At 42.2% G+C, this 13,577-nt stretch overlaps 1 protein-coding gene across 1 annotated transcript in view; it reads left to right on the plus strand.

Annotated features, from left to right (window-relative positions):
- The window catches only part of LOC120048069 (TBC1 domain family member 2A-like), a 30,219-nt gene that overhangs the window by 4,709 nt on the left and 11,933 nt on the right, over window positions 1–13,577 (plus strand). The window contains exons 2-8 of the mRNA XM_038993760.1: window positions 3,982–4,495; window positions 5,165–5,315; window positions 10,750–10,876; window positions 11,655–11,791; window positions 12,049–12,287; window positions 12,556–12,825; window positions 13,085–13,210. Of these exons, the coding sequence (XP_038849688.1) occupies window positions 3,986–4,495; window positions 5,165–5,315; window positions 10,750–10,876; window positions 11,655–11,791; window positions 12,049–12,287; window positions 12,556–12,825; window positions 13,085–13,210 (1,560 nt within the window). The 5' untranslated portion in view covers window positions 3,982–3,985. The remainder of the gene's footprint in view (window positions 1–3,981; window positions 4,496–5,164; window positions 5,316–10,749; window positions 10,877–11,654; window positions 11,792–12,048; window positions 12,288–12,555; window positions 12,826–13,084; window positions 13,211–13,577) is intronic.

A 13,577-nucleotide genomic window follows, 5' to 3' on the forward strand; every position in this document is an offset into this window, starting at 1 on the left:
GAGAAATTGAAAAATTATTTGATTATTCAAATGTTGTCTTTTTAATTATCGGTTCTGGTTCGACCCATGCACTATGTTTTGGCCAGTTAATAGTCGTGGCTTCCTGACAACACAGAATGGGTTTCTTTATGTTTTTAAGACAAATTTCTTATTCCAATGATTTGATGATTGACAGTTAATGTAGTCGGTCATGTGACCAGTCCTAAGTCCAAATTGGCCTGGGTCAGTGAGACAGTCACTTCCACAACTTTTAAAAGTTTAACGACTAACCTGTATCCTACATAACCTACAGCCCACATAATTGTGGATAAGATTTCATTAAAAAATGTTTTGTGTAAATGGGTATGATCATATGATGATAAATGTTTCATTTGGGTGTATAGGATGGGTGTATAGGATAATGTATAGGATCTAATATAATATTTGACATGTGTATTTGTAACACTTTGTCAAGATTCGTTTTGTCCCAAGCTGAATCTTATCCGGTACAAATTGGAAACGCCTGGAACACTAAACACCAAGCCTGTCACGACTTCCGCCGAAGTAGGTCCCTCTCCTTGTTCGGGCGGCGGTCGACGTCGGCGGTCTTTTAGCCATCGCCGATCCACTTTTCATTTTGTTTTGTCTTTGTTTTATACACACCTGTTTTCTATTCACCAATTACATGTTCATTATTTAACCCTCTGTTTCCCACATGTTAGTGTGCGTGTTTATTGATTGTTAATGGCGGTACTTGTTGGCTGGTTATGTTTGACGGGTTATGTATTTTACGCCCGTTATTTTCGAGTGACCGTTATTTCTCAGCACTTTGAGTGTTGTCTGTATACTGGTGCTGTCGTGGAATTAAATACCTTGTACACTCATTTCTGCTCTCCTGCACCTGATTCACTGCACCAGTTAACCACCGCCTGACAAAGCCATTGTCAGACATCAGCGGAACAAGAGTAATACAGCATATGGCTGCTATTCAGCAGATTGTTGCTCTCCAACATAACCGGCAGCACAGTCGGTTGGTGTGTATAAATGCGCACATTCTCAACAACCTGAGCCAGTTGCAGACTGAAAATAATGGAGCAGAAATACAGCGTCCCTCGAGAGGAGATCCTCAGACGGCTGGACTTTGTCTCCCTCAATCAGCCGACCAAGTTTGCGCTGACTGCCGAGGTGCAGCTTCTAACAGCCTTGTGCTTTTATGCAGTGGGGAGTTTTCTTCATGTGGTTTGGGATGGACACATCCCAGAAATGTGTGCGGTAGAGGGTTAGTCTATATATTCAACAATCTCAGTCAATTTGTGCAAATATGTACAAAAAGTATTTCAGCAGATTTCGTGCGTTTTATGTGTGGCTTAATTCGTGTGAAAATACAATCAACTTAATTTGTAGGAAACTACCAACATCGGAACGATGTTTCTTTTGAAAGTTATTTCAGCTTTGCACGATGGGCAATGGTGTTCTACACTTCCTTTTTGTGTACCACATTTATTTATATATTTTTTAAAAACTACTGTGTTAATAAGAACCCAATATTTTTAATCAACCAGGTTGTCACTGAAATAATAATAGTAACCTTGTGTTTTTTAAATTAATGCCAATACTGTTTTCTATGCTTGTTTTCACTTAATACTTTGGATACAGGTGCACTTGTAGTCAGAAAGACCTTTTTTCCCCGTGTAGGCAACAGTAGGCCTACGCAATTTTCTTCATAACCCATTTCATATTTTGCATATTCATATTTTTCATAAATGCATAATGCATTTAATTATAGTCTCTTTTTTTGTGTACATTACACCATTTCTGGTTGACAGATTGGAGAAAAAATGCCCAACTTTATTTATTTTATTGTGTGGTATTGATGAAGGTATTTGATTGGGGAATGTGGATACATTTTTATGATGGGAAATTATAATACACACCATAATACATGCACACAAACACTTACACACATATAGACACACATACTTTGTTTTTACTCATGTTATAGCCTACTCTTGGCTTTTTTATGAATCATTTTTAAATAAAATATTTGTATCTAGTTGTCATGTATTCATTGTAGTTTACATGTTTCAGTAATGAATAACATGATTAATAGTCCTTAGCTTTTGGTATATTTGGCATGTTTATACATATTCTGTATTTCCACTGAAGAAAGCAGTAATTAATCAACACACTACTGTAAATAATGGACAGTACCTGGTATAAAATGGAAATTGCTCTCTGTAAATAAATGGTGAGAAATGCTCAGTCTGAAGCCATTCGGCTATGGGTTTCACAGTCCTATAATAATGATACGAGTTATATCACCGTAAAAATAGTTTATTTACAACTTATGGGGTATAAGATGTTGGGAATAGTGCCATAGGACAGTGAAATTAAACACCCTAAGCTGTGTTCAATGTCGGCAGCATTTTCCAGTGAGAAATGCTCAGTCTGAAGCCATTTGGTATGGGTTTCACAGCCCAATAATAATAATAATAATAATGATAATCCAAGTTATATCACCTCAAACATGGTTTATTTACAACCTCTGGGGTATAACATGTTGGGCAAAGTGGTATAGGAGAGTCTGACATATAACCCCTAACATGAGTTCAGTCTTCACCAATGAGAACCAAGAGGGGCTTAGCTTTGTCCTTCATGACCAGGAAAGGCCTCGATTCTAGGCAGTAGAAAATCCTCCATCCATCTCATTAGATCAGAACAGTATGGATCAACAGTGATTCATATTACTGGTTTGCGTCCTTAAAAAAAAGGATAGTTGTGTTTTGCTGCATAACACACTTACATTATTTGTCTACCCATATGATCTGGATCATTGTCAGGTTATTAGATGTATAAACTTTAACAAAATAACACCATGGTTATAATAACACTTTAAACAGGTCGTTTTGTGAAAGTATAGAATGTGTTTGTTTCAGGTCCACACTGGTAAGTTAACTTATGTAAATTAGACAGTCACAGAGGATTTTCTTCTGAATAACTGATCAGGGCATTGCACATTCAGGCAACTTTGATGTAAGGCTTGATCACACCCGTAGTGAAGACTTCTATCCATCACGCCCATTGTTGCTTATCCATTGTTCACTAGATATATCAATGTAATTACAGAATGCTTCCCACCACTAGATCACATAACTAGATGTGAGCTGGACGTGATCCCAATGCTGCCACCAATGTAGCGAAAGAAAGTGAAAGCTGCGACAGGGACTCTGACCAGGGCTCATGCGTGGCAAAGTGAGCGCTATCTAATGTCTGTTGCCTTGAAAGTTGAGTAGGCCTCTGGGCAGAGGCAGTAGGCCTACAATGCTGGCATTTGCCTTGTTAGTATAAAACATGATTGACACGACCGTAATCATCATCATGAAATGGCCTTAAGTGCCATAAGTGTAAGCCAACAATTCATTATTTGACATGAACCTGTTTACCTGCATTGATATGGCTTACTTGATCATAGTCCAGACTCCTTATAGCTGCAAATACCATGCAGTTGCACCAGGGGAAATTAAACCACTGTTTTTTTTTTCTTGCAGGTCTTCTGTTTCCCAACATTTATTGATGAATTGATTTCCCATTATGAAAATGGATCCCCATTCCCCAATCAAGTACCTCTTTATCGATACCACAAAAATAAACAGACAAATCCAACTTTTTACGCCATTGGCAACCCTCATAAAATCCGACATAGCACCAGTATGACCATTTCAAAAACGTTGTAGAGTGATACGAGGAAAAACATGGCAAAAGATTAGAGACACAAAGTGCAACACTTTTATAAGCCAGTCATATTAGTTTACAAATGGAGATGAAAATAAAATATTACACCTTGAACAGCTTTAATGTGTTCATGCTGACCCCATTGTCAAACCCTCACTATAATGTTAAGTCTCCAAGTGGATCAGAGTGACCTCTCCATTGCAGGCTACCAAGTCATTGTTTGCTTTGTTTTAGTTGAGCTTTTCTTTCAACTCCCTCTTGGTCTCTCAGTGTGATGGAGGGAGAGGACCCAGAAGGAAATCCCAGCACTGCCTCGTCTCACTCACTTCCTCCCCAAGCAGAGGCGGTAAGCCCAGCGGATGAGGATGATTGTATCACAACAGGGAGTAACTCTGAAGAGACCGCTACACACACAAACAGCATGGGCCAGCCGAGTCAGGACCACCAGAGTGAAGGTGTCCCAGCTAAGACTGCTGCCACAGACAACAACCAGAGTCAGTCTGCCACCACCATGGACAACCAAGCCCAGCAACAACCCACGGAATGCCTGTCTAACACTAAACTATGTGGGTATCTCCTTAAACAAGGAGGTCCCCTGAAGTCGTGGAAGTCGCGCTGGTTCACGTACGAGGAGAAGAAGAGCCAGTTGTTTTACTACAGGACGGCGCAGGATGTGACCGCTTTGGGGAGGATTGAGCTGTGCAGAGCCACGTTCGGTTACCCCCTCCACGGAGAGCAGGGCACCTTTCACATCCAGACCCCTGAACGGACCTTCATCCTCAAGGTAATGTTTATTTAATCTATACTATATCAGGGGTGGTCAAATCTGAATCTCGAGGTTGGCCGTTCTGCCTGTTTTCTTTTCTTCCTGGTAGTTACTTGATTATTAATGTCAGTGGTTGGCCAAAGTCCCTGATTTAGAAGGGATTCACTTCTGCGGCCATCACAAGTTCAACCGGTATCCCCAGGGTTTTCCCAAACGTAGGACTTTGCTCTGAATGTGAGTGTCATCAATATTTCTGAAATGTCATTGGTTTTTGTGGAGGGATGGGGAAGACCGCTAAAAGGATAAATGAGGCAGCGAAACAGTGGTGCTCCTGTATCTGAATAACGGTCACATGGTAACCCAGACATTTGGGTCACACATCTATTCCTCTCAATAAGAAACCAACAGGTCATTTTTTGTCAGAGATTAATCATGGAAGCTAAATGGGAATGATTAGTAATTACAAAATGAAGGCATCTCTCTTTCTGTTTTGTTGTTTTGGCCATGTTTATATACAGGAAGATAAATACATATTCATACATTGCATTATAATACTTTATCTTGATCCACAATGGAACATTGTGATTAAAAAGAACTCAAACATTTTAGAAGTCATGCATTACAGATATTCTGACTCGGGTACACATGTACAGTAGGCTAGCAATATATGTTCTCTGTCTGTTTCAGGCAGATAACCAGGAGGCCATGATGTACTGGCTACAGCAGCTGCAGCTAAAGAGATGGCAGCACCGAGACCAGCTGACAGGAGAATCCACACGTCACTGTACTGACCACCAGAGACCAGAGGGACAGGGGGAACTACCCACCAGCTGCCCAGGTACAGAAAGACGGGAAGTAGTAGAATGAAGTGGCCCCAGACACTGATCAAGATTGTCTGACATGACAATGATCGACAGAGAAGGTTGTTCATGTAGAAACATCTGGCAACCAAGCTAAGAATAACAGCTCAATACCATCATATACCATGCGTGGTTTAATGCTTAGTGAAGCGTTAAAAGATGTGAGAGAAATGTAATACTTCAAGTTAGTATAACAGTGAAAGTGGAAGCCATCAGACACATCAAGTTAACAGTGACTGGTATGTCAATGACCCAGGCTGTATCACATCCGGCTGTGATTAGGAGTCCCCTAGGTAGGCGCACAACTGGCCCAGCGTCGTCCGGGTTTGGCCGGGGTAGGCCGTCATTGTAAATAAGAATTTGTTCTTGACTGACTTGCCTAGTTAAATAAAGGTAAAAAATGGTTTTACATTATGTAACCAGTTGGATCATGTTATCTGAGGAAATGTTTTGTTTAAAGTTGATATCATACTAAATTGTACTATGAATACCTTAGGAGATGGGTGTCATTATTCTATCAAAGGGGTTTGTCTCAAGTTATTCCACTCCAAATTGACACATGCTAGTTTAGAGGTTATTTCTAATATGTACAAGATCCTACACACAGATACCGAACACACCCTATGACACCGTTTGATTACAATGAAACATTGGCAGATTAGAGGTGAAAAACAAAACTAGGTGTAATGAACACGATGGGAGACCGAGAGCTGGTTTCAAGCACAGGACGCAGCAGGTGTTTATTTGTAAAGGACCACAGGAGGAGGCAGGTAGCTGGGTCCAGGGGCAGGCAGAAGGTCATACACAGGGGGTCCAAAAAGGCAACAGTACAGGCAGGGAAAAGGCTCTAAACGTCGTCCGGGAGATCAGGCAATAGGTTGTTAACAGGGAATCCGATAGGCTAAAGTACAGGCACGGAATAGACAAAAGGAGTACGTTTTTGCCTGCCTCACTATCATACACGGGAGGATTAAATTACAGGAAAAACAGAGCTCCAAATAGAAGTGTGTCACAAAACAAACAATATATAAGGAACTGAACTAAATAGTGTGTGATAATGACATACAGGTGTGTGAACAGGTGATCAGAATTCAGCTGTTTGGGATCTGGAGAGTGAGCTGCGTTCAGGGGATCTATGTGTTTGAGAGTGAGTTGGAAGCAGACGTTCCACTAGGCAACAAATTAAGTTAGTTGAATTGAATGTTGTAATTTTTAACTAACCATTAGTAATAACTCACAATGTCTAAACAACATCAAATTTATTTTGAGTGAAAACAGATGTCAATGCACTGGAGTGTGACGTCAATATTTACCACACTCGTCCCTTGGCTACATAGTCACTTCATGAATCATCAGCAGTCGACTTTGTCAGTCTCTCCCTGGCTGGTAAGTGGCCTCACTAGGGATTTCCAAATTCTCCCACTGAGACCTAGCTTCCAGAAATCCTTTTACTCTGGCAGCACACCCACTTCCTTTTGGTGATTCAGCAAATCTACTGTGGGCATCAAGTGTAGCCAGCCAATCAGAGACTTAAACAGAACTTTGGGTAAGTTATTCATCTTAATTAAACTCTCAAATAGACTTTCATACAAACATTCTGTCCCAAAAAATAGTTTACATACAAAAATGTTAGTAACAATCGACGTCACTTTAATTTTACAGTATTCTTGTTAGAAAAGTGTGACAAGTATTGTAACTGATCATTTTTACACTCGAGGGTTACACTGATGACACTGTATTCAGGTAATTGAAACACTCTGAACTTTCCAGATAGAAATACTATGAGTAGAGCTGACTCTGCTGATATGATTCCCTATTCCACATGACAGACGGTCATAACTGTTCTAAACGATACATTTCTATAGGAACGTTCTGTAATGTTGCAGCCTTCGGAACAGGCCCTAGTGTTGTTAAACAGAATGCATGATTGGAGCCATTCCAATGTTTTAAAATGCATGGAGGATTAACAGACTTCTTCCATGTTCCTCCGGCAGGCCAGTCAGCTGATGTCTGGGAAACAACTGGCCTATTTGGTCTCTAGTGTTTTAGAACAGAGACCTATGTTTACAAATAATAAGGAAGCTGTCTTTGCTGCTCATTTCCATCATGTAAAATACAGTATTTCCACGAGTTAAATCAGGCATTTCTATATAAATATATATATTCAGTATGTGCACTACTTAGATATATTGGCAAATGACTGGCCCTGGCAGTTAACTTTTATCTGTTGCAATAGTTTCTCGAAGAATATTAATTCTTTGCCAACATTCATATCTCTACTCTGTAAACCTGAATTGCTGTCTTAAAGGTACAGTACCAACAAATGAAGGGTTGACTTCCCTTTTCCAGGTAGCCTAGCATTGGGCCAGTAACCAAAAGGTCGCTGGTTGAATCCCTGAGCCGACTAGGTGAAAAATCTGTCTGTGCCCTCGAGCAAGGCAATTATTGCTCATGAACGCCGCTCTGGATAAGAGCGTCTGCTAAATGACATAAAATGTAGATTAAGATAGACTGGGGAGGGGAACGCAAGAACAATCAAAATCTCTCTGGTAGCTATTCATGGACTTTTAGGGTCATGGCATTTTCATGAAACAGATGAAAGGTTATTTTCACCTACACAGGCCTTTATCATTGCAAATAAATTATTCATCTTTCCAGTGTTGAATGATATATTATTATATGCCCCATGGGGGGCCTGCCTGGCCAAGGTTGAGATTGGTAGGTGGGGTTCAGGACAGGAAACAACGTTGATCAGATGTGCTTAGATCTTTCTCTGCACCGTCTGCAAATTGCAGACAAATGCTCGCTCTAGATGCGTTACCGCTTTCATCTCTGCAGACTTGATACCAGTAAACCACTTATCTACTGTTAGTATTGTAACTGATCATTTTTACACTCGATGGTTACACTGAGGACACTGTATTCGGGTAATTGAAATCAATCAATCAAATGTATTTATAATGCCCTTCTTACATCAGCTGATGTCACAAAGTGTTGTACAGAAACCCAGCATAAAACCCCAAACAGCAAGCAATGCAGGTGTAGAAGCACGGTGGCTAGGAAAAACTCCCTAGAAAGGCCAGAACGCTATGGCCTTGTGACCATAGCGTACGTGTAGGTATGTAAGGCAGGACCAAATCGTAAAGATAGGTAGGAGCAAGCCCATGTAATGCTTTGTAGGTTAGCAGTAAAACCTCGAAATAAGCCCTTGCCTTAACAGGAAGCCAGTGTAGAGAGGCTAGCATTGGAGTAATATGATCACATTTTTGGGTTCTAGTCCAGATTCTAGCAGCCGTGTTTAGCACTAATTGAAGTTTATTGAGTGCTTTATCCGGGTAGCCGGAAAGTAGAGCATTGCAGTAGTCTAACCTAGAAGTGAAAAAAAGCATGGATACATTTTTCTGCATCATTTTTGGACAGAAGGCTTCTGATGTTTTGCAATGTTACGTAGATGGAAAAAATCTGTCCTTGAAACAATCTTGATATGTTCGTCAAAAGAGAGATCCGGGTCCAGAGTAACGCCGAGATCCTTCAGTTTTATTTGAGACAACTGTACAACCATCAAGATTAATTGTCAGGTTCAACAAAAGATCTCTTTGTTTCTTGGGACCTAGAACAAGCATCTCTGTTTTGTCCGAGTTTAAAAGTAGAACATTTGCCGCCATCCACTTCCTTATGTCTGGAACACAGGCTTCCAGGGAAGGCCTTTTTTTGGGCTTCACTGTGTTTCATTGAAATGTACAGCTTTGTGTCATCCGCATAGCAGTGAAAGTTAACATTATGTTTCCGAATGACATCACCAAGAGGTAAAATATATAGTGAAAACAGTAGTGGTTCTAAAACCGAGCGTTGAGGAACACCGACATTTACAGTTGATGCTGTAACCAAGGCTCCTAGTTCAGCAGGGTGTCAGACAGGCACTTCCTCTCTCTCTCTCTCTGTCTGGGCCATGCTGAATCACTCCCTGCAGCTGTCAGTGGAGCTGTAGCTTAAACATTCATTACACAGATTCCCCAGCGGTCAAAGAGCTGGCCACACTGGAATCACCTGGGACACGTCCAGTAGGCAAACATTGTGGAACTATAAGATAGAAATATTATATGTAGAACAAACATGTCTCTCAGCTCTATTCATGACATTTTGAAACACTCTGAACTTTCCAGATAGAAATACTATGAGTAGTGATTTTACAGGAAAGGAGATGCTAATGTACCTTCATTCAATCTAAATGTGAAGGTAAACTCAGTTGGATTTTATCCACTTGTTATTAGATATGACATGGTAGCAGCTACTGTATTACCCAATGTTATTACTCCGTAGCTACGCCACACTTTCTTAACTAGTCAATCAAATAAGCACCACCTCTTTTACAATAGTATTTCAACAGTAGAATTTGAAGTGGTAGAAGAGGTCTAACCAGGGCCAAATTCAGTAGGCAAAAGTTGTAGAATGTTGCAGATAGAAATGTCATGAATAGAGCTGAGACGTATTTGTTCTACGTAAAATATTTATATCTTGGAGTTCCACAATGTTTGCCTACTGAACGTGTCCCAGGTGATTCCAGTGTCCCCTGCTCTTTGACCCCTGGGGAATCTGTGTAATGAATCTCTACAGCTCCACTGACAGCTGCAGGAGGTGATTCTGCATGGCCCAGACAGAGAGAGGAAGTGCCCGTCTGACACCCTGCTGAACTAGGAGCCTTGGTTACAACACCGCATGGCTACACTACACATACTACAGGCTATTCCGGTCTAATAAATCAACACATCCGTATGTTATTTTGAAGCTTAAACGGCTTGTATAAGTGAGAAATTCAACTGTTCAAGTCGTAGCTGTCTTGAATATGCATCAATGAACAATGTAAAAGTGACGTTATTGCTAGTTCCCTGTTTTGACTTTGCTCAACGCCATTGAGTTTGCTCCTGTTGTAGACACAACCTTTTCTACCAACTGGTTTGTGAACTGTGAGGTATTTCATGCTTGTCCTGACATGCCCAGAACGTTTCACGAAGGAACAGAACAGTATGCTTTGACCGTAGTACTCCGTTGAATATTCCCACGGTCGCCATTGTAGTTGTATCTAGCGTGCACAACTTGGTTGGCCAAAAGATATCAGGACTTTTGTCAGTTAATAAAAATATATGAATCTTTTTGACTTTTCAATGGGTCTCACCCCATGGTGTCATAACTTTCAGTTCATAGCAGTACAGTAAGAGCAAACAATTCATCTCAAGACCAAGTGGGCAGATAGTCATGATCTTTATTCTCTTTATTACAACCCATAATATCCCTCATTGTCCTCAGCCAGAAGTTTCCTGCTTGTTACATGAGTAGCTGTGTCCTTTGTGTGCCCTGGCTCCAGAAGGCGTGATCCACTGACATTGTTCTTTCCTGTTACGTCCTGTAACGTAGATGACTTCCTGCCCACCATGAAGACCCCGCCAGGCCTCTTGGGCGAGGAGGCTGCCAATCTGCCTGCACCGCAACAACGGGCCCCCCTAAGCAACTTCTCCCTCAAACATCCTCTGATAGAGATTCAGTAGGTGAATTTATTTATTTATTATTTTTTCCACCCATCTTTACCATTCATTTGGCGTTGAGGCATATGGCTGGACCTGTACAACAGATGGTATGGGATACTAGGGCTGGGAATTGCCAGGTACCTTCACGATACAATATTATCATGATACTTAGGCGCCGATACGATATGTATTGCGATTCGATACTGTGATTTTATTACGATTCAATGTTCCAAACATATTGCTCACCATATGTCTGCTGCAGAGGGACGAGAGAGAGCCATGAGAAAACAATCAGTCATGCAAATAAAAGTGCTGAAAACAAAAAGAAGATGGAGAACAACCTATGAAGGAAAAATACTGGGGTTTTGGTGCAGGTACAGCCAACTAGCGCAAAAGTAACATTGTGATATTGTCAATGATATGATGTCGTATCTTCAAAAATAATATCCCGATATGTAACTGTATAGATTTTTTTCTCCATCACTTTGGGGTACGTTGTAGTAGTTGACGATGGACTTGATATTCATCGAAATTATTGATCTTAGACATTAGAACTGTTTGTAGCTATGTGACTACAGGTGCTTGTCCTCTGCCAATCTAACATGTCAAGATTGACTTCATAGTGAAAGTGACTTTGAGATTAATGTTTTTTGGGGGACTTGTACCATAATCGCTTCATAAAAAAGGGATTGTTTTAGTAGTAGGTTTACACTAAGGCTGGCACTTGGGGGTGGAGGTGTTGGCGTGCATGCTTACGTTTGTGTGTGTTCTCACACATGCGTGCTGCTCCTACAGGAACTCGGTGCACAGTCTTTTTTACAAGCGGTCCTCCCAGGAACTGAGTCGTAGTGTGTTCCATTTGGAGGCGCCTCCTCCCTGGACCCCACTGAACCCATCAAAGACCCCCTACCAGACAGCCCAGGACAGGCTTGGTATGTCCCACACACACCCTAGCCTCTGGAGATGTTCTCTAATACACTGGCATCCTTCTGCCCTCTGTTGGCAGCTGATTGAAATCATACAGAAGGATCAGGTTTTCTCATCGTCTGATAGCATAATGTCCTCATTGCTCTAGTAACATTGTCATTTTTTTCTTGTCTAAACAAAGAAACATTTTATTTCACAAGTTAGTGATCTCACAGTCCATAATAACCACAGAGCCATAGCTAACCTCCATGCCCTCCTACAGACCCTAGGACTCCCGTTGACCCCCCGACTCCTACCACCCCGCTGCTGTTGACAGACCCTGCGGGTGAGCGCTCCCCTGGGGGGGGCAGGTTGTTCCCATGCCCATCCCCGAGGATCAGGAGGAAGACGAGGGGCAGCTCTGCCACCATGCCCGCTGCGCTACGGGAAGCTGCTTCAGACAAGACGACCCGCCTTCAGCAGGAGAAACACATGCTGGCTGAGGAGGTCAAGGCCCAGAAGGTTAGAGCTAAGACCAAAGCTGTGCCAGATCTAATAAACCTCCAATATCTTACAAAGCAATGCTTGATTTCCACCCTGCCCTTATCCACTCTCTGACGTCTAGAATATGGCATATGATTGGTTTGATAGGCCTACAAATGTCTTGAAATTCAATGTATTCCTTCTCATTTGAATCTGTGCCAGACTAGATGGACTAACCTCACTATTCACCTCCCATCCTGCCCCTGGCTCTACCCTATCCTCCTCCCCCTCCCCTTCCCCCATCCAGGAGCTGGTGTGGCTTCTCCACAAGGCCCTGGAGGCGGCTCAGCTGGAGAAGCGGACCTGCACCGAGTTCCTGGCAGCCGAGTGTGAGCAGGAGCGTCTGGAGCTATTGAGGCACCGCGAGCGCCAAGCCGCTGACCTGCAGGGTCGTCTGGAGGAGCTGAAGGCCGAGGCGGAGGGTCTGAGGGCGAGCTTGGCCCAAAGGGACGCCCACGTGGCCGAGCTGCAGGAAAACGTCACACTGATGATGGCGAAGAACCACTCCAAACAGGAGGTGAAACCCATTTTTGGGGTCTGGTCCCGTATTCACAAAGAGTCTCATAGAAGGAGTGCTGATACAGGATCAGTTTAGCCTTATCGAGCACAATGATTATGTGGACAGTGGGGACCTGATCCTGGATCAGCACTCCTACTCTGAGATGCCTTTTGAATATGGGCCCGAGTTCTGTTTGGCTCCAAGTGTATACACTTCATGATATGATAATGTATGGCATCACTGCCTAATAATATCATATTTTCTGATGTTATCCCAGGTGATCCTGAAGCTGTCAGAGCAGGTGGCAGCCTGCATGACCGACCCTAGACGCACCGTGTCCACCACTAATGGCCTGGAGGCCCTGACCTTCCACCAGCTGCAGGAGGACACTGAGAACCTCAAGGTTGGTTTGTGGTTGGTCGGTAGTAAGTAGGTCAGTCCAACACCAGAGATGGAATCAAGACTGAAGCCCAGCCTCGACACCAAGACCAGGAGCCTAATTTATAAATGTTTCATACTCACAAAATATGCCCCAAAACATGCGCGTGGCAGTTTTTACGTAAAAGTTGGCATTTATAAAAACTGAACTTAATGTGAGAGTGCTTATCCTCCCACAAACTTTAGACCATGTATACGCACAGTTTCCAGTGGTTGAAGTATTGCAATGCAAGAAGGCAAAGTAGCCTATTATCCTTGTGCAAATGGGGAATATATATTGAATGTACAAAACATGTCTTTCCATGACATAGACTGACAAGGTGAATCCAGGT

The sequence above is a fragment of the Salvelinus namaycush genome, chromosome 5, assembly GCF_016432855.1.
Source record: "Salvelinus namaycush isolate Seneca chromosome 5, SaNama_1.0, whole genome shotgun sequence".
Classification (NCBI taxonomy): domain Eukaryota; kingdom Metazoa; phylum Chordata; class Actinopteri; order Salmoniformes; family Salmonidae; genus Salvelinus; species Salvelinus namaycush.